This window comes from Salmo salar, chromosome ssa05 (genome assembly GCF_905237065.1).
Source record: "Salmo salar chromosome ssa05, Ssal_v3.1, whole genome shotgun sequence".
Classification (NCBI taxonomy): domain Eukaryota; kingdom Metazoa; phylum Chordata; class Actinopteri; order Salmoniformes; family Salmonidae; genus Salmo; species Salmo salar.
Window position 1 is genome coordinate 57,724,434 of NC_059446.1, and position 22,016 is coordinate 57,746,449.

The window sequence follows — 22,016 nt, forward strand, 5'->3', positions numbered from 1 at the left end:
CATGATGAAGAAACACACGTGAAACCCTTTCAGTTTGGGATGCTTCAACCCTAAGGAGGAGAGATAAACAAGTGCAACAATAGAAAGAAAACAGACTGTTCCCTGGGGCTTTTTGAGCAAAGTTAACACTTTGAAGGAGACCAAATTGATCTGCACTAAAGGACTCATAATCCTATTAGAATATTAAATTTAATCAAGATTCTATGAGTTTCATTCTTCTCACGGTCACTGTGAATTTTCCTATCCAGTGACCCACTCAAGTACACTATGGGGAAATTCCTTCTCGTCTCTCTCTCTCTCTCTTCTCTCTCTCTCTCTCTCTCTTCTCTCTCATTCTCCCTCTCTCTCCTCCTGTTGCAAACAAATCCATATCACACCAAACATACTCACTTCTCACAGGATATGATTACGAAAAAGAACTCAAAGTTTAACAGTTGTACTAAGACAGTGGGGGAAAATTGATTGATCTTTCTTTGCTCTTCACCCCTCAGACCTCATTGCTTCATCTCTTCCCCTCTCAACTTCCTCTCATGTGATAAGGGTCTGCTTTTTTATTAACACCTGGGAAGCTTGTTGTTTCTCATTATAAGTTATGAGCGTCCCCCGCATTTGACTTGCAAATGTTTTGGTGTGGCAACAATCTATAGCGGCGTGTCTGTTGATAACTAAGTGACTGGCCCAGGCAGCGAGGTAATTGGGAAACGTATAGGAGGGAGGATTCATTTTGACAGGTCGTTCATCCCACTTTAGTTAATGGTAAGCATGCGTGGCGGCCGTGAATGGAACATTCAGACCACATGGTGGGGGCTGGCTCAGTGTGTTGACCAGTCATTCCCTCTCTCTCTCTCTCTCTCTCTCTCTCTCTCTCTCTCTCTCTCTCTCTCTCTCTCTCTCTCTGATGCCGTCACATCACTGCAGTGGTGGAATCCTAAACAGTAAACTACGAGAACACATAAAGAACATGTAACTGGGCAGCATTTGAGCTGCTGGCCACAATCTTTTACTAAATCTACAGAACACAAAATAATATAATTTTTATTATAATTGTGACAATATGCAAAAAGGCTGATCTATGGATTTATTTGACCTCATGTTTTATACAGTGATGTGTGGGCCTTGTATGGGCATATAGAAAATATCATGTTGGTAAATTAACAAAAATAGTGCTCAGTGTTGTGTTTGTCCAGTTTATCACAGTTAGGAAGTGAAAGTCACCCACCCACACACTGCCACCGCGTCTCATCACTGTCTAGTCTTGTTGCATTATCTTCTGCTCTGAGTGAACCAGTCTCACGGCCGACGCGCTGAACTGTACGACAGACAGGCTGCTGTCGGCTGTCAGATAGTATCCATTAAACAGCCTGGTTATTCCTCTGTCGTCAGGGGTGATGGTCCCCCGACATCTCCCCAACACATCAGCATGAATCACAGAGGACACATGAATGAAAGGAGACACTCGCTCGGACGGAGAGAATAAAATAGGGAAAACTACACGTCCGTGGGCTTTGATAGCAGGCATGTGACTTAGCGTAAAGATGCGTGTGTGGATGGGGAGATATCTCAATTGAAGCCGGCTCCCAGCAGGAGGTTCTCTGTGGAGTATGTGGCGCAGTGGGTGGCTGATGGGAGAGTCTGATGGAGGAATAATGTGTCGCTAGGAATGCAGCTGTGCTGGCTTAGGCCCTGTTCACACTCAAGTGTGAACTGATTTACAACACATTTTGTTTAAACGGTTGTGATACAACAGAGATAAACGGTTGTGATACAACCAAAATAATTACACAAGCGCTGTGGAGACACCGTAAAAAATGTTTTGCAGACAAACTCTATCAGGTTGTATCACCATTGTGTCAAATACGTAGTACATCAGTTGTACAACCGGAGTGTGTACGGGGCCGCAGCTGAGTAGTGGAGGACTGTGTAATGGACAGATTTTATACAGTAGATCGAGAAGAGAGTTCTGTGAACGTTATGTGATGAGGCTATGTGAACATACACTGACTATACACCGAAACACACCAAGGTTACTTGTGTGAAGTACTTCCCTAGTAACCTTGGTGTATTGTGTGTTTATTATTCTAAGTCTACATAGCCCTGTCCCAATATTCATTTGACACTGATTGTGATGGTATTTCTGACACTCAAGCCCAGTGCGTGTTTTAAGTAGAAGGTCATCCTTTTTCCGTGGCACAGATGTTTCTCACACTCGATTCGTTTCCAGTCCTCCATATTAGCCTATTTCCCAGCAGGCTGTAGCTAATGTATCCGTACTGAAGCTTTCCCTGCCAGGGAACTGTGCCAGGTTCATGTGTCATCTTCTCTCCAAAACTTGGGTGAGATTTACAATGGAAGAATGTTGCATAACACACCTGTTTCTTCAATTCACCCACAGTATAGCTCTACTCACAAACTTGTGTAAACATTTTATGACTGCGTTAATCCAATTATGTTCTTGTAGAATGTTCCCTTTTTAACAGTATAGTTAGAGCCCTATAGATCTAGATCTATAGACAGGTGGGATATTTAGCAATAAACCGATGTGTGAGTAACTGTGGAGCACAACAGGCAGGGTTGGCTTAAAATCAAAGGATTGTTGACAACATGTAAACTATATTTCCTCTCCAAATCTGTATTGAAAACATATTGTCACTTATTGTCACTCATTGTACACTCAAATACATCGTTACAGTAGTTGGTTAGCTAGCTAGTACATTTTTGCAGCTTCTTGTCATTGTTGCTAGCTATCTGACGGTCCAGAATCAAAACAACACACAGACTTCTGCTGTGGACGCGGGTGCATCGTTTATGTGACATTGTGAGCTAACCCGTCTATCTACACTACCGTTCAAAATTTTGGGGTCACTTAGAAATGTCCTTGTTTTTGAAAGAAAAGCTAATTTTTTGTCCATTTAAATAACATCAAATTGATCAGAAATACAGTGTAGACATTGTTAATGTTATAAATGACTATTGTAGCTGGAAACGGCTGATTTTGAATGGAATATCTAAATAGGCGTACAGAGGCCCATTATCAGCAACCATCACTCCTGTTTTCCAATGGCACGTTGTGTTAGCTAATCCAAGTTTATCATTTTAAAAGGCTAATTGATCATTAGAAAACCCTTTTGCAATTATGTTAGCACAGCTGAAAACTGTTGTTCTGATTAAAACTGGCCTTCTTTAGACTAGTTGAATATCTAGAGCATCAGCATTTATGGGTTCGATTACAAGCTCAAAATGTCCAGAAACAAAGAACTTTCTTCTGAAACTCGTCAGTCTATTCTTGTTCTGAGAAATGAAGGCTATTCAATGCGAGAAATTGCCAAGAAACTGAAGATCTCGTACAACGCTGTGTACTACTCCCTTCACAGAACAGCGCAAACTGGCTCTAACCAGAATAGAAAGAGGAGTGGGAAGCCCCGGTGCACAACTGAGCAAGAGGACAAGTACATTAGAGTGTCTAGTTTGAGAAACAGACACCTCACAAGTCCTCAACTGGCAGCTTCATTAAATAGTACCTGCAAAACACCAGTCTCAACGTCAACAGTGAAGAGGTGACTCCGGGATGCTGTCTGTGTTCTTTTGCCCATCTTGATCTTTTCTTTTTATTGGCCAGTGTGAGATATGGCTTTTTCTTTGCCTCTTCACTGCTGATGTTGAGACTGGAGTCTCAACGTCTACCCCCGAAGAAGCTCTAAAGCAGGGCTCATCAACTATATTCAGCCTCAGGCCAATCTTTTCTTGAGCGGATGGTCAGGGGGGCGGGAACATAATTACAAATAATTTGTAGACAGCAAATTGGCCACAAGAAGCCCAAACAGATATAATGTTTGACTAAAACATAATCATTTCAAACATTGCTTTGTATGCGATCACATATATCTCTCTACTATGCAATGGAATACTTTGGAACAGATTTCCAAAATTAAAATCACTTGGAGCTGATGTTTTGCTGGTGTTGTTACAGTCTTTTGTGTCCAGCAATAAAAAAATATATAATAATAATCCATATAAAAAAAAAATACTCTCCTCTCTCCCCCCAGATGGACCCAGTTCAGAAAGCTGTTATGCATCACACGTTTGGAGTTCCTCCCTTGACGAAGAGAAGACACGTCTCGTGCAGCGTGTGCCAACTGAGATTCAACTCACAGGTGAGTGAGCTTCTGGAGATCACACGGGTCCCAATGCCCTCGATGAACCTGTGCTGTGTTGAGTCGTATTAGACTGAATAACAAAGTACAAAGGTCCACTCCTACTTGCTCAACCCATATTTACAGGATCCCAGAAGATGTTGATGAGGTCATACTTCAAACAAAGTCTTGCTTGAAACATAAGACATAACGGGCTCATGAATCTTCAAAAGTATATGTAATTTGTTATAAAAGGGGACACATTGCATCCTTATATAAGATGTCAGTTGTGAAATAGCACATGATGTCACTTGTCTCATATGGGGATGTGTCCTGAATAATATATCCAGCACAACATGCCGTCTTTGTAATCTAGGGCAACTTTCTTGTAAAGACTTTAAAGTTGGAGTAAGTAACTGTTATCTTACAATACACGACAGCAGTTGTTTAATAATAAACAAAGTAGTTCTGATATAACCCTCATTGCTAAAATGCATGGAATCTGACTGTTCAATTTCCTTGTTCTTACCATCAAATCACATTTTCCTACAATTTAAAACACATTTTTGAGCCAGGGGTAGTTAATTCAGTAGCATTACAAAATGGCATCGTCATACTTCCTCCTCTAAGGAAGCTATCTATCTATTCAGGGCCCCAATGTGCTAGTGATTACTCACTGCGGCGGTTATTATTTCTTCAGCATTGAGGTCTAGCTCAGGATAATCATCATCCATCCCAGCCATCAATCACAACTCCTGAGCAAACAGATAAAGATGGTGTTTACCTATCAAATCTCCGTGGTACCGAGATAGGGAGAAGAAATTTCAGTTTGATGTCACTTGGACATCAAAAATACTTTATCATCTTTGCAGATTGACTATATAGGAGTTTAAATTGGATGGAGAAACCTGGTGGACTTGGAAGTTGTTTGGGTGGTGGATGATGCATGTAGCCTAACTTACTTTGCTGAAGAACAGAACACCTGGACTTTTGAGTGGTGAAAAAAAAAATACATACAATATGATTTAATTAAAGGGGTCTTTCCATTGTACCATATAATTGGGATATTCCCACCCAGTTTTCTTTTGCACTAAGTCAAAACTGCCTCAATAAGCTGACAGCTCTCAAATTTCTTGCTCAAACAGTAAAACAATTTTTACCTCAAGAGTCATTCTTTAGAGGAGGATGTCTCCTCACATTTCAACCTGAGGAGATAACTACTCATGTTCTGATTGGTGACCAGTAAAACACAAGCCACAAACACACCCACTACCACCAAACCAGTCTCACGCTGTGGAGAACTTCACACTGATTCTCTCCACCTCTTGCTTGGTTGTTGACAGAAAATGTCAGTCTATAAAAAGGGCCTGAAGTATCTGCTTTTCTTCTTCTTCAACTTGCTGCCCTGGATCGATAAATGCATCCTTATGAGTGTCTCCATCTACCAAAGTGAATAGGGATGGAAGCAGTATTGCAGATGAAGCAGTCCCAGCTCTAAACCTGCTCTTAATTGTTGGAGTCATCATCATGGTGTTTGGCTTCCTGGGTTGTGTTGAAGCTGTTGTGACAAGGTAGGGGTGGTATACAGAAGACAGCCCTATTTGGTAAAAGACAGAACAGCTCAAATAAGCAAAAAGAAACCACAGTCCATCATTACTTTAAGACATGAAGGTTAGTCAAACCTGACAATTTCAAGAACTTTAAATGTTTATTGAAGTGCAGTCGCAAAAACCATCAAGCGCTATGATGAAACTGGCTCTCATGAGGACCACCACAGGAAAGGAAGACCCAGAGTTACCTCTGCTGCAGACGATAAGTTCAATAGTTACCAGCCTCAGAAATTGCAGCCCAAATAAATGCTTCACAGAGTTCAAGTAACAGACACATCTCAACATCAACTGTTCAGAGGAAACTGTGTGAATCAGGCCTTCATGGTCAAATTGCTGCAAAGAAATCACTACTAAAGGACACCAATAAGAAGAAGAGACTTGCTTGGGCCAAGAAACATGCAATGGACATTTGACCAGTGGAAATCTGTCCTTTGGTCTGATGAGTCCAAATTTGAGATTTTTGGTTCCAGTTTTGATGTCTTTACTATTATTCTACAATGTAGAAAATAGTAAAAACAAAGAAATACCCTTGAATGAGTAGGTGTGTCCAAACTTTTGTCTGGTACTGTATATATAGAAATAATTCCAATGCAAGTCATTGGAGAGTGAGGCCTGCTACAGCATTCTGACTCTTTCTCTCCCTCTCTCACAAGCACACATAACTCTGTTATGCCTTTGTTTGGACTTCTTTGTCCAGATTGGAATCTTTTTCCTTACACATGGTTGTATTGATCTAATTACACCGCCAGCAAGATATTTCCATACAGCCACCCATATACTGTAACATAGTGACTATAACCCAACCAAAAAATGTCATATTTTGTATATTTTAAGAATGATTTAAAGAATGCATAGAACATTAAATACCAAGTGGGAAGGCACTTTAATTTTCTGTGAGTTGATTGACTAAGTGGCTATTTGCCAGTCTTTTTCCATAAGATGTCTTTCTCACTTATAGACCATCCAAAAACGAATTGCCTCCTTCCCCACCTTAATCAGGTCTGTGTCAAACCACAAGTATCATTAAGGCAATTTTTCCACATCATTGCTCTAATGAAAGATGAATTATGGACTTGATTACACTAAACACTCATCCATATCACTTGTGTCTTCTGGCAAAAATCTACTGATGGCTTGGATACCTGGAGCATGATATAAGGACGCAATATATTGGAGTAAAGATAACATAGACATTAACCAGCTTTCCATCCAACCTTTTTATTCGTGTAAAGAACATGTCGGATAAAAAATGTCATGACAGGCCTGAACGAAACAGCACATTTTGTTGGATAAACTTTCCAAATGTCAAGCAAACAAAATACACTCGACAAAGTGGGATCTTTTTGTTTCTGTAAAATATAGAATGCGAGAAATGGCGGTGGAAACGCCTTTATGCGCAAATATTGATAGAGTAACCATCATATCGAAGTAAATTTCAAGTCACGCGATGATATTGTGTGGTCCTTCCACTACGACTCGTTAAAGCAGGCTGTATATTAGGCTACAGATGAAATAAGTGATGATGAACTTTATAGGGTGGTAAAAGTGCAAGTTGATGAGCTTGATGCTCCTTTCCAATAAATATCTACGTCTTATTCTGATGACATGATAATCGATGCTTGGCTGCCGTTTGAAAAACAAAAATAATCTTGCTGTTGGTTAGAGCGCACGTGCCAAGACCAAAGATTCGCTATAAAACGCAACATTTCTTCTGACAAAATGATCAGTAGAGTTGAAAATGCGATGGAAATCCATTCAATTTATATTTAACAGCAATAGTATAACAAAATATGTTTATATGTACTACGTCATCACGCACAGATCTTTGGTGGTAAAATATCTTAATGCAGATTTTAGAATATTCGCATGAAAATCTGTTGCCAATTGGATGGAAAACTAGCTAGTGCCATGCTTGGCTTTAAAAAAAATATATATTCCTTGCAGCAGAGGATTAGTATTGTATGCATTTTCCAATGCCAATAATTGTCTATGACCTCCACAGACTAAATCAATTTAGGTTGAGTGCAGAGAAAAGGGGTTTTATCTGGAAGTTTCCATTTTGTTGATTTGCTCTAATTGGCATGGAGAAAGCTAATTATTCCTAAAAATTGCAAACGGCAAGTAAGAATTATTTGTCTCAATGGTTTTGATTGAAACTTCCCTCGTAGCCCATACAGATGCTAACAATGTCCTGCTGGGGATGTGGTTGGCACAAAAGGCAATAGAATTTTTCCTAATACCTTCCTTTCTTGCCACGGGCAAAGTCAGCCAGGAAGTATGTGGAGGTAAACAAGGACGTCTGAAAGTTTTTGCATGTGGTCCAGTCCACGAGTCCGGGTAAATCCGCTGTGAAGGTGAATCTTGGACGAATCGTGTCTGGACTCTAAATTGAAACAGCTACATAAATAATACATCAGACTATCACAGATTCACCCATCACATGGCCATTGATTCTATACTGAGATGTGAGATAAACAAAAAAATCACATAACAGGCAAAGGAGCATGGATAACATTGTAAATTAAATTGGACTAAAGTCTGTAGCGCGTGGTCCTTGTTAATGTCATGGATGTTCTTTTGATGCTGAACCCCTTTAAAGTTTGTGTTTACTTAGCACTATAAAAGGCAATGCTTTGTGATGCCTGCTCACTGTGTTGTATATTTCATGAGTCACTGATTTGAGTTAGTTTTTGGTCATAATTTGGCCTGGTTTAAATTGAGCCTGCTATTTGTTCTTCTCACAGAGCCAAGCCTTAGCCCACTACAAAGGAACAAAACATGCCAAGAAGCTGAAATCTCTGGACGCTACCAAATGTAAGCTCAAAGGTACAGTGCTCACCAAGGAAACCATCAACCAGGAAGCCCCTAAGAGCATCAACCCTCCAGCAATGTGCTACGGCACTGACAGGAAAGGTTGGTAATTTTCCTTTACTTTCCTTCCGTGTCCAATGTTTTTTCCAATCCCCATCCACTCTCTCTGTCTGTCACTCATCTTTGTCACATCCATCCAACACATTTCAAAAGGTGCCGAGTCTGCCAAAATACCTGACCAGGTCCCTTTGGTGTAAAGGTTGCAAAAGAAAACTGTGTGCTGATAGTTCTCTTTCTCCACATCCATTTGTTTTCACCTGGATAACATTACTGTAAATGTTGTATATCTGATCATGTTGTCACACTAGAGGAAGTTGGGAGCAGGAGGAAGTAGATACAGGAGATGTCTTGATGATGTACATTTACTACAGGAGACAGGCACCAGGACCAGATAAGCTTGACTCTCTTTTATCTTTCTAAAATGTAGTCAGTGGAGGCCCGGAGGATGACCTCTGTCAATTCCATTAGTCTTACAGCTAAACCCATAGGACCTGGAGAACCAGAGTGCTCTCTGGGTTACCTCTGTCCACTACTAAAGTCTTCCTGTATCCATCTTTAATTGCCTCATAAAATGGCACCAATGAAACCTTGGACCATAGCTTTCCAGGATTAGGTCTGAGTGCCTCAGTCTAGGGCCTACAATCCAATGTTCCATGAGTAAGCGGTTTTAAACCAGGAGCACATTTCTGGAGCACATACAAGCATCCATAATTGAGCTCAGGTTCTGCGATTCCTGTTCACACTCTGAAGGCACTGCATTGTGAACCCTCTGGTTCCACATGCTCACACCTGCAGAATAGGATCATTCACAATTTACAGAGAGAGTATCAACATATTTCAAAAGTCAAAAGTTATTTATTCCAATGGGATAATGTTTTGTCCCCACATTCTAGTCACTTTACCCCTACCATCATATACAAATTACCTCGACTAACCTCTACCCCCGCACATTGACTCGGTACCGGTACCCCCTGTATATAGCCTTGTTATAGTTATTTTATTGTGTTACTTTTTATTATTTTTTACTTTAGTTTATTTGGTAAATAATAACTCTATTATTTGGTAAATAATAACTCTTTCTTGAACTGCATTGTTGGGGTCAGGGCTTGTAAGTAAGCATTTCACAATAAGGTCTACCTGTTGTGTTCGGCGCATATGACAAATAAAGTTTGATTTGAGTTGTGAAGGAAGTTTTTAACATAACGTTTTCTCCACAAATGGGGGATTTCGTCAATGTATGTTTTGGTCCTCCTCATGTTAGTTTAACTGAAACCCCCTTCTAACGAGAGCTGATATCATGCTTCAGTCTAGTACAAACCTAATGAAGTCCAAAACAAGCTTTAGTTTATTCATCCAGTATGTCTTTGAATATTTATGCATGTGTTAGAGAAATGCAGTCCAGAGCTCACTCATAGGTGTGTCTCAAGAACAAGCCCACGTCTCACTATGTGGAAAATATTGTTCGCAAAATAATGTTTCAAAATAAGACCCTGAAAGGCCTCAAAGACAGACCATTAAACACTGTATCGGGAAAAGGAACAAATAGCCATAAATCATTTTCATCACTGACCTCCCAAAACACAACAAGCAGGTTTCTCCTCCACCTCACTATCGTGTCTACAAAGCGTGGGAGCGTCCGATTGTCAAAACGGGTGTTGGGTAATGAATATTAATGTGCTCAGATGTCAGGGAAATTAATTGGCGAGGCGGGTAAACGCCACATTATCTTTGGGGCTGAAGTATTTAGCGGTATATCAGTGCCCGTGAGCTCCTCTAATGAAAAGCCGAGGTCAGGAAAGAGAAATGGCTACGGAGAGCAGATATGAGGAAGGGGGAGAAGAACTGCAGTCTCTTTTGATAGTGGGCTCTCAGTGTTGATGCAAAACTTCTGCCGAAGAGCCATTATAACACACATTCTGTGTACATGTGAGTTCATGTATTTTCTGTATGCATTTTGAGGATGTGTGCGTGTGTGTGTGTGTGTGCTTTAAACTTGTGAACTTGTGTGTGGCTTCGAATGGACAGCCGGCCACAGTGAGATTGTATAGATTAGCCAATGGCTTACCCACTGCTTGTCAAGCTGTGTGTCTGTGTGTGTGTCTGTGTGCGTGTGTGCGCATGCTCGTGGCTAAGAAAGAGAAGAGTTGCCCATAACGCAGTCGCCATCTCACAGTTCCAGTCCAGTGCCTGAGGAAATGTACCCTGATATTAGCTATTAAAGAGCAGATTGTCAGGGGAGCTATGCCTGCACTGACAGCAGCTGCACAATAGAACAGGCATGGGGCATGGGGGCGTGCTTAGGCTTGTTCAGCCATCAGTTAACCACTAAAGCTCCCCATGCACGTCTCCTAACCAACAAGGAATTCAAAGATCCAAATCTGTATGCACTGGGTTGGAAAAAGCCCTTAAACACAGACATGCATCACAAAGTGGAAAAGCTGATGACTCTGTGCATTAAACCTGCTTTTCACTTGCGTGGAACTAGGATTTCCTGTAAATGCCCTCGTTTGTGAGAAGTTCCGAGGAGGTTTAAAGCTGTAGAAACTTTCCAAAAGGATTTTGTCTGGAGAATGAATTCCAATGAGGAAGGAGGGGCTGAATGAGTCAACGTAAATTCTATGACCCCTGCCTGCTGTGAAATATCTCAAAGATAATTTTGCTCTGTTATCCAAATGATAATCACGACCATAATAAATACACTTCTGTGTCAAAGCTACTTTATCGAGATCCTAATCACAGTAGATTCAAAACTGCCTCTGTAGTTGGCCTGGAAATCAAAATGAAGAAAGGAAGGAATGCCTCACAACTGCAGGGCCTTGAGGGGTTTCTGTTCTTTAAGTCATGGTGGCATATAATGGGGCCCCATCATTTTAATTAAAGAGCTTAATCCAGCATCATTGAGAAAGGTAATCAGATCTCAGGGGGAGCTCTGTGATTGCCTGGAAGCCTAACGAGAGTGGAAGGATTTGAGAAGAGCATTTCTGCTCTATCGCCAAAGGAAATCTCCTGGGAAAACTGAGAGCTATAGAGGTATAGAAATAGGCAATGTGGGCCTCCCGAATGGCACACCGGTCTAAGGCACTGCATCGCAATGATCGAGGCGTTACTACAGACCCTTGTCCATTCCCGGGCTGTGCCACAACCGGCCGTGGCCGGGAGTCCCATAGGACGGCGCACAGCATCATCCGGGTTAGAGGAAGGTTTGGCCGGGGGGAGGGGGCTTTACTTGGCTCATCGCTCCCTAGCAACTCCTTGTGGTGGGCCGAGTGCCTGCAGGCTGACGCCGGTCGCCAGTTGAGCGGTGTTTCCTCCGACACATTGGTGCAGCTGGCTTCCGGGTTAAGCTGGCGGGTGTTAAGGAGCGCGTGACTCTACCTTCGCCTCTCCCAAGCCGATTGGGGAGTTGCAGCAATGAGACAAGATCAAAATTGGGGAGAAAAGGGGGGTAAAAAAGAAACAGACGACAAAAAGGACGAGAAGCTCTCCAAGAGGGTCATGATCGCTGTCTCTTTTTCCCAATCGAATTCCCTCTTTCTTTGTGGCATCCTCTCTCTCTCACTTTCTCTCTCTCTCTAATTGTGTCCCTCTCTTTTGATTTTATTTCCTCTCTTCCCCCTTTCCTTCTGGGGTCCCTGCACTTCCTCATCTTTCTTTCACTTACTGTATTTTTCATTCCCTCTTTCTCTCTCACTGTTGCTTCCTCTCCACGCTCTCTTTCCCTCTCCAATCTCTCTTTCTCGTTCCATCTCCTTACTCCTTTCCTTATTTACTCTATTACCCCTTATCTCCCCTTTTCTCTCTCTTTCTCCCTCACTACCCCCCCTCTCTTAGCCCATAACTGTCAGTCCCCACCCGCTGCCTCTCTAGATTGATCACAGTCATTACCTTCATTAATGAGAGGTGATTGAGTTCTTAACAGAGCCAGTTAGGTCACAGCGAGTGGGGATATGGATTACTGGAGCCTTCCCAGAGTAGAGGGCGTTTTAGGCCAGCCAAAGTACACTATAATCACCTGCTCGCGAAAGGCAAATGGCTCTTTAATAGCATTATGGAAGACGAGTGCACTGCAATGCAAGAACAGACACATGTATGTGCCTACATTGCCTTTTGAACAGGTCACCTTTGATTGAAGTAGAGGTGGGTCACTGAAATGGGATTTCCTGTTTAAAAGATGAAGCAACGAAGAGTCACATTCATGCTTGTGTGTGAACAGTACACAACCACACACACACAGTCGTGGCCAAAAGTTTTGAGAATGACACAAATATTAATTTCCTCAAAGTTTGCTGCTTCAGTGTCTTTAGATATTTTTGGCAGATGTTACTATGGAATATTGAAGTATAATTACAAGCATTTCATAAGTGTCAAAGGCTTTTATTGACAATTACATGAAGTTCATGCAAACAGTCAATATTTGCAGTGTTGACCCTTCTTTTTCAAGACCTCTGCAATCCGCCCTTGCATGCTGTCAATTAACTTCTGGGCCACATCCTGACTGATGGCATTCTTGCATAATCAATGCTTGAAGTTTGTCAGAATTTGTGGGTTTTTGTTTGTCCACCCGCCTCTTGAGGATTGACCACAAGTTCTCACTGGGATTAAGGTGTGGGGAGTTTCCTGGCCATGGACCCAAAATATTTATGTTTTGTTCCCCAAGCCACTTAGCTATTACTTTTGCCTTATGGCAAGGTGCTCCATCATGCTGGAAAAGGCATTGTTCATCACCAAACTGTTCCTGGATAGTTGGGAGATATTGCTCTCGGAGGATGTGTTGGTACCATTCTTTATTCATAGCAGTGTTCTTAGGCAAAATTGTGAGTGAGCCCACTCCCTTGGCTGAGAAGCAACCCCACACATGAATGCTATCAGGATGCTTTACTGTTGGCATGACACAGGACTGATGGTAGCGCTCACCTTGTCTTCTACGCACAAGCTTTTTTCCGGATGCCCCAAACAATCGGAAAGGGGATTCATCAGAGAAAATGACTTTACCCCAGTCCTCAGCAGTCCAATCCCTGTACGTTTTGCAGAATATCAGTCTGTCCCTGATGTTTTTCCTGGAGAGAAGTGACTTCTTTGCTGCCCTTCTTGACACCAGGCCATCCTCCAAAAGTCTTCGCCTCACTGTGCGTGCAGATGCACTCACCCCTGCCTGCTGCCATTCCTGAGCAAGCTCTGTACTGGTGGTGCCCCGATCCCGCAGCTGAATCAACTTTAGGAGACGGTCCTGGCGCTTGCTGAACTTTCTTGGGCGCCCTGAAGCCTTCTTCACAACAATTGAACCGCTCTCCTTGAACTTCTTGATGATCCGATAAATGGTTGATTTAGTGGCAATCTTTCTGGCAGCAATATCTTTGCCTGTGAAGCCCTTTTTGTGCAAAGCAATGATGACGACATGTGTTTCCTTGCAGATAACCATGGTTGACAGAGGAAGAACAATGATTCCAAGCACCGCCCTCCTTTTGAAGCTTCCAGTCTGTTATTCGAACTCAATCAGCACGACAGAGTGATCTCCAGCCTTGTCCTCGTCAACACTCACACCTGTGTTAACGAGAGAATCACTGACATTATGTCAGCTGGCCCTTTTGTGGCAGGGCTGAAATGCAGTGGAAATGTTTTTTGGGGATTCAGTTAATTTGCATGGCAAAGAGGGACTTTGCAATTAATTGCAATTCATCTTATAACTCTTCATAACATTCTGGAGTATATGCAAATTGCCATCATACAAACTGAGGCAGCAGACTTTGTGAAAATTCATATTTGTGTCATTCTCAAAACTTTTGGCCACGACTGTACTGTATATACTCACCACAAAAACACAGTGTACATGGAGAGAGTACATACTCAAAAGCACATTTATAAAGACACTCATGTGCGCATGCAAGCACAATACATGTATGTTGATAGACAAACTACAAAAAGACATTTAACCCTGCTTTTCAAGGACAAATCAAATCATTATCTTGTGCTGAAAACCTGCCCACAGAAGGAGGTAGGTTGACAGCTCTCGGTCTCTAGTGAGTTGGCTTTGATTGAAGGATTGGCATAGTGTGACTGAGGGATGTTTTGATACCTGGCACTCAAAAGAAGGCTGGGAGTAGCTGAATAATAATTGCAGGGGGTGAGGGGGCAGTGTTATTGTTTTCCTCTTAACATAAATAGTATTCATCAGTGACAAGGTGAGGCCCACCATCGGTTGCCATCCAATTGTCGTGACGTTGTATTAGTTAATGTGACGACTGCTGCTCATCGAATGATTAAAGGTTTATAATTGCGGGATTAAATGAATCAAGTAATTATTAACTCATTAACCTGGGGCACCATGGGAAAATTTGTTTTATTGAGTTTCTATTTCCCAAATGAACTCAAAGAATATCAGAATATCAATTTTACAACCGTCGCTAATTAATCAATTTCCTCTACAGTCTCATTCTGAACGTCGCATAATCCGGGAATTTGCACAAACCCGAGTCCCACCAATGAGTTCGAATCACACCAATTTTAGTTGATTATTTATTTACTAGAAAGCTAAAATTATAATAAAAGATATACATACACAAAAACACAGTCTAGGCTATTAGTTAGAACTTAGTACAATGGGCCAACACACTCTGGCGCGTTACCCAAAATGGGGATTTAAAAGAGAGAGAAAAAGAGAAAGTACACAAGAGAAATATACATTTGGGTGCATTTGTCAGCTATTCTTATTTTACCCTAGCCTTGCCCCTGAACTGCCGCTCTTATGGGTCAGAATATAATGATGTAATTACGGGTTGAAGGTCTCTGCTGTGGGTCTCTGCGTGGGCCGTTTAGGCTTCCAGAATGGCACACTTCTCTGGTGCAACTCTCTGGTTGTCCTCACGATGTCAGTGTCCTTTTGGCTTAATAGTCTGATTCCTCACCCTTGTTCTGAAAGGGGTCTTCTGAGGAAAGCCAGCATAGGAATGAAACAGTGTAGATACGATTCGATGGGGAGTGGAGGCCGGGTGGTCCGGCTTGAATTCACCCGCTTAGACGCAGCTACTCCTCCGTAGCATGGATAGAATAATGTTCCTTTGTCTTCAACCTCGTGTTGCGTTTTGGGTTTGTTGACTACTCAGACCTTGCTGCAGCTCGGGTCACTTAGTCTGATATGTTAATTCTTAACTCGCATGTCTTATACCCTCGGGTCAAAAGTGGGCGTAACCGCCTTTAGGGCAATTCTCTGGGCGTACCAAGTTAAGAGGCAAGTTCTCGATTTTACTCAAATCCAATTTTAGGCAACTAACTTCACATTTCATCTTTACCAAAATATTCTCTTTGATTTGGACATTTTCCACACAACATACAATGTATAAAAACATCAAGCATATACTAGGAAAACTCTTACAGTTACAATGTTTTCGTAATAACAACATCCTTTAACCTTTAATAACAAAAAAAAATGACATTCATTTTCATATTCCATCTATCGTCATTACCACCATTTTGGCTGACGGAAACCATTGTTCCAAAGTCCATTTATTGCATGTTTAATGTTCTGAGTCTGGTTCTCCATGGTGAGAGGACAAATTAATTTTGTCTGTCGCCTAAGATTTACAATGGGATTGAGGGGTCATAAAATCCTCACATCTCCATACCCCTAGATCTCTCCTCCTCTGTTGGGGGTGAGAGACAATCTGTAGGGTTGTGGTCTCCTGTAACCTGACCTGATCAGGACAGTCATGACACAATTAAGGATTCACTCAAATGCTAATTATGGTGGCTTTATGCGATAACAGAAATATCAAGTATCAAAAGTGTCAACTAGAGTTAATGGTGTATACTGTAATTTGGATATTGTAGAGTGTTATAAATTAAATTAATTCACTATTGATTCGCTCTCTTGGCTGGCGATCTTCAGTCTGTGTCATTGCAGTAGAGAGAACTGAGAGGAATTGACATCGATCAGGGAATGCTGCCAAGACTAACATTTTATTTTGGTAAATGAGGAGCCAGTTCACAGTATTTTTTATACCGACTTGTGTTGTTTCTCTCATCAGATCTTATTGATCCATAGATGACTTTGATCTCCATACATGAGACAATTATTTTTGGTGCAGTAGTCGACTTGTAACAGGTTATTTCAGCAGGGAAGGTAAATTAACATATCTATCGCCCTCTGCAGATGGCTTTCCAGGTGCATCGCCACTACCACTATCTCCTGTGCTCACACTGGCTCCAACCCTGGGATCCCTGACATCAACCATGGCACCCATGACATCAATGTTACCACCCCTGGCACCTACGCTGGCATCGAGTCCCAACTCATCCACAGGGACAGAGACTACCTCAGCTACAGGATGGGATGACAGGGCCTCGCCCAAACCCAGCTCACCTTTAGAACCAGACATGGAGGTGGAGCAAGAGGCTGAGACCGACCCGGAGACAGAGGAAGAGAAAGCCAGGCGTCTGCTCTACTGCTCGCTCTGCAAGATGGCCGTCAACTCGGCATCCCAACTGGAGGCTCATAACAGCGGTGAGAGACCTGCCCTCCTCTCAGTCCCTCCTGTCCCTGGGGGCTCAATCACTAACCCTGAATAGCAGCTCTTAAATAGAGTTCACTCTTCTGTCAATGTGAAGAACACAGCCAATCATGTCCATTATTTGATTGGTAGGGTCTATTCATTGGCAAATAATGTTAGTGCCTCTCAATGCTGTTTACATAATAGTGGCAAAGGACTGTGGATGCAAATGCCTGATAGACCTTATTGTGACTCACTTTTTCCTATTTTATCGTCCAGGTACGAAGCACAAGACCATGCTAGAGGCCAGGAGTGGTGTGGGCTCCATCAAGTCCTTCCCCCGGCCAGGGGTCAAGAGTAAGCTAGCTCCGCCCACCAAGGCAGCCACGGGCCTGCAGAACAAAACATTTCACTGTGAGATCTGCGATGTGCATGTCAACTCCGAGACACAGCTAAAACAGGTGAGATACACCAAGGTGTTACATGAACATTAGCCATTGTATATCATCACAGTTCCATGAGTGAACATTGTGAATTTGGTTAATGGAAATTGTTTGAATTCACTATATGTAAATGTCATGTTCTTATCAGTGGTATATCTGTCTCTCTTGGGTTCGTTGAAGTAGTGTCTAATTAGAAATTATTACTAAGCCTACATAATATAACCTTGAAATTACAGAGAAAAAAAATTCAGGCATTGATTACACTAAATGAATAGAGACAAATTAGTAGGTAGGCTTTCAAAACTGGATGAATGGAACATGTCCTAAAATTGAATTGGCAAGTTTTTATATATATATATATATATATATATATATATATATATATATATATATATATATTTGGACTTTTAGAGTGCCGCATTGATCATGCAATTTTGACATATTGCATTTACTGGCAATTTTCTTGTTTTCATTTGTACCTCTACGGCTGACGACCCTTCTGAATCAATTAGTGGTGTTCTGTCCTCCTTGGTCTTTTTGAGCCCCCTTAAGTAAATCTAGGACCAATCGCTTGTGGTCTCTCTCTTTCATACTATATAACCTTACTGTCCTCTCCATCTCTCCTCCAGCACATCAGCAGCAGACGTCACAAAGACCGAGCGGCGGGCAAACCGGCCAAACCCAAATACAGTCCCTACAGTAAACCCCCGAAAGGCCAGGCCACACAACCAGTAAGTCCCTCGTCTCAATACTGACAAAATACAGAATCATAGGAATCACCTAAACAATCAGAAAGTCTCTACTCCACAAATGTTTATTTATTTATTTATTTAACCTTTATTTAACCAGGAAGGGCTCATTGAGATTTAAAGTCTCTTTTTCAAGCACGTCCTGGCCAAGATAGGCAGCGCCAAGTCATTACAAAAATTACAGACAAACAACATGAAAAACTACAAGTAATCTAGTAAAAACCATAGAATTCACAAGAGTATAATGTCACCAAGATGTGAGAGACATGATTGAGGGTATCTCTTTCTTGTTTTGTAATCTAAAACGGTGTTCTTCATCATTCGTTTATTCAATAACCCCTGGATATGAAGTTGATACGGTTTGTGACTTTAAAGGCCTAGTAAAAATGAAGGTCTGAGACCGACATGCTAAAGGTGGAATGTATTGGGGATTCATCTGGGGCCAAATGGCAGGAAAAAATTTAAGTCAAGTTTCCATCACGGGTCTCATAAAGTGGCAGACAGAGATAACTTGCGACCAGGCCCAGGGGTTGACAATCTGTGGTAAATGACACGTCTAAATCCCATCATCAACTGTATTAACCCAGAGGAGACACTTATATACGGAAAGAGCAAAGATTCCTCCCAGTAGGATAGAATACATGAGTCAGTTGATTGACAGCACATAACAATTTCCATCTTGGTGTTCAGAAGAAGCTCCATTTCCCTATCACTAATACAGAAGACGATTTCAAAGGGCTCCATTGACCTTCAAACCCATACTCTCAGACACTGATTGAGTTTTTTGTTCTGTCTTTCTCTCCCTCATTCTCTCTCTCTGTCTCTCTTTCTCTGTCTCTCTCTCTGTCTCTCTCGCTCTCTCTCTGTCTCTGTCTCTCTCTTTCTCGCGCTCTCTCTCTCTCTCTCGCTCTCACTCTCCAGGTGAAGCTGACAGTGGGGAAGGAGTTGTGCCAGCCTCAGATCACCCAGATAATGCCCGCTCACCTGGCAGCATTGGCATCAGCAGCAGCAGCAGCAGCCATGGGCTCGGCCTTCCCCGGACTCCGCTCCGCCCACGCTCCCTCCCATGGCCCCACCCTCTTTCAGACACAGACCCTCCCTGCTGCCCTGCTCCGCCCCGCCCCCGGGCCTGTCAGGACCTCCCATACACAGTTACTGTTTGCCCCCTACTGACTCACAACCCCACCCTATAGACTCCATGGACTTCCCATGACGGCCGTGCCCCGGAAGTTGTTATGAACCAGAGTCCTCTTCCCTCTGCGTATCCCTTTATACATTTGGACCACAGGCCACCTTCACCAGAATATGGGGATAATAGGCACACAGGTATTGTTTAACCCATACTGCCAGATAAACCCTACTGGGCTGGCCAGACCTCCCGTTATGATCAGTGTCCCCCTTCCCTCTGCGGTTCCCCCTACATTCAGAGAAGAACCACACCGGAACGAATAACGGCTAAAATCAACAGATGGACGCGGTGTGTTAGCGATCACCTGCTGGGTGTGAACGATCCAACATGTAGAATCATGGGGAAATAACCTAAAATAATAGCCGATATTCTGGTCAGTGGCGATAGGACGGCCCCCCACGGCTTTTAACCGTTTGTCGTCCTGGTGTGTTTCCTCTGAAGATTACAATCTTCACCAAAACAACCTGAAGCATTACATCTGGACTACTGCCCACTCTATTCCGTTTGGATTACTACTGCTCTACAGTATTAACCCTGCATTTCCCGTTCCACTTGACTACAGGCCAGTCTCGTCATTACTGTAGGACCACCCTGTCGAATCTACTCGTCCATCTTCACAGAGTCATTGACTCATCACAATTCCCTCCTATAGTAGCTAGTACTTAGTAGTATCCAAACAGCCACCCCTTCTAGTATTACAGGGCTACTTAGCCCCAAACGTTCCTGTGCCATTCTCTTGCCCATGATTCATACCCAAGGACAGGACTTGGGAGTTATATTGTACTGCAATAATGTATAAGACAAACCAGTGAACTATGCAGTGTCATTTCTGTCTAATGCAAGGCACAGTTTGAGCTATAAATGTGCTATAGGGATATCATATTGGTAAAGATAGTGTCGCACTAAGATCATTGCTTCAGTGGAGGTAGCTATCCCTCACGTTTGTAAAAAAGACTGATACGGATCTCCTCTTTTGCTGTATGCACTTTAAGTCCCCCCTCTGTATTAGATGGCTAGAGTATGTGTTGTAGTTTCTCTTGCATTACATGTCTGTGTCTGTTAGTGTGTAAGTGTTTGTTTTGTTTGTCTGTGTGTGTGGGTGTATATGGGTGTTTGTGTGTGACCTTGCCCTCCACCTTAAAGCCATCCCAGCTGACACCCAATAACCATTCTGAATGACCACGTCATGGTTTAAAGGGACCACTAATGCTTGTGTATAATATCTGTTAATGTGTAAAAGATGAACAATTTCAAATAAAAGAGTCTTACTTTGTTAACTTTGTTGATGCTAAAATTCACCAATGGGACTGTACAGTTGCACATACATGTACAAAAATGTATGCACTACTGTAAGTCACTCTGGATAAGAGCGTCTGCTAAATGACTAAAATGTGAAATGCACACGTTATAGTGTCATGTAGACATACAATACAATTTGAAGGCTCTCAGCTTGCTTGACGGTTAGCGTTTTTTGTCATGAATCTTATTCTGGAGGCAGCGCAGCAGAGTGATCACTAGCTGGCACAGCCACAAAGTCATAGAATCTGATGTTTTACCTAACCCTAATGCCTAACCCTAACATTTAAATTAAGACCTAAAAGCAACAAAATTCAATTAAATAAAAAAACATAGTCAATTTAAGGGGAAATCATCCTGTTCTGCCTCCAGGACAAGACTCATTACAATAAACATCAACCTGCAGATTGCTTCCCCTCAGGAAGTAAAATCATTGATAAACAGGTTTCGGCGCTAGCAATTTGAGCTAACCAAAACACTATAAGTCATCAGGTACATATTGTAGACATTTGTTCAGTCTGTCTATGCTCCAGTCCATGAACCCATAAGGCTGTGCGTCAATCCCCAGTATATCTATCCAAAAGACTCCTGACAACATTCCTGGCACACACAACTCCCCTCTCCAGCCAGAGGGAGATACTTCCAACCCTAATCCAACTCCAAAAACCACAAAGCAGGCCGCCTGATGACCAGAGAGCAAGACATTGAATGTGTGACAAATGGGTATTGAGGTTCCTTGGTACCAGACAGTAACATCCAGAGGGGTTTATTTCCAAAATATTAGCACCTTACATTTATCACCTGTTAATTAGGACTCCTGAGAAAACCACAGATTGGATTGATGAATTGCTCCCTACTTGATGCCAACCAAACTTTTGATATATGTTTCTTTGACCACAGAAAACATTCATTTTATGATTGTGAAGAATTGATCTGGTGGGCTGTGGATGTGTAACAGCAGGTGTGTTTATATGCAGTAGAACACACTGCTGAACTAATAGCTGGTTGTTTTCTGTCATCTTAAAAAAGACAGAAGTTCATTGCGCTATTGTTTCTATTTGAGTAGGTCTTCCCTTTCTATCCTGTAGGCTGTAGAAAATGGTGTCATGCTGGAGGGCTAATGTACAGGCAGGGGGATGCATAGTAACACAGTAGGAACAGGCTCTGAAGTCGGATACCCTTGGGACACAAGGGCAGATTCAGACAGCGTGCCTGTCCATGTTCACCTCGGATTCCACATTATGA

General features: G+C 42.3%; 1 protein-coding gene across 1 annotated transcript in view; it reads left to right on the forward strand.

The window, feature by feature from the left end:
* Positions 1-20,752, forward strand: part of LOC106605268 (zinc finger protein 385D) — a 38,967-nt gene extending 18,215 nt beyond the window's left edge. The window contains exons 3-8 of the mRNA XM_014200715.2: positions 4,044-4,151; positions 8,485-8,653; positions 16,758-17,108; positions 17,374-17,555; positions 18,167-18,268; positions 19,208-20,752. Coding sequence (XP_014056190.2) covers positions 4,044-4,151; positions 8,485-8,653; positions 16,758-17,108; positions 17,374-17,555; positions 18,167-18,268; positions 19,208-19,459 — 1,164 coding nt within the window. The 3' untranslated portion in view covers positions 19,460-20,752. The remainder of the gene's footprint in view (positions 1-4,043; positions 4,152-8,484; positions 8,654-16,757; positions 17,109-17,373; positions 17,556-18,166; positions 18,269-19,207) is intronic.
* Positions 20,753-22,016: the final 1,264 nt, after the last annotated feature.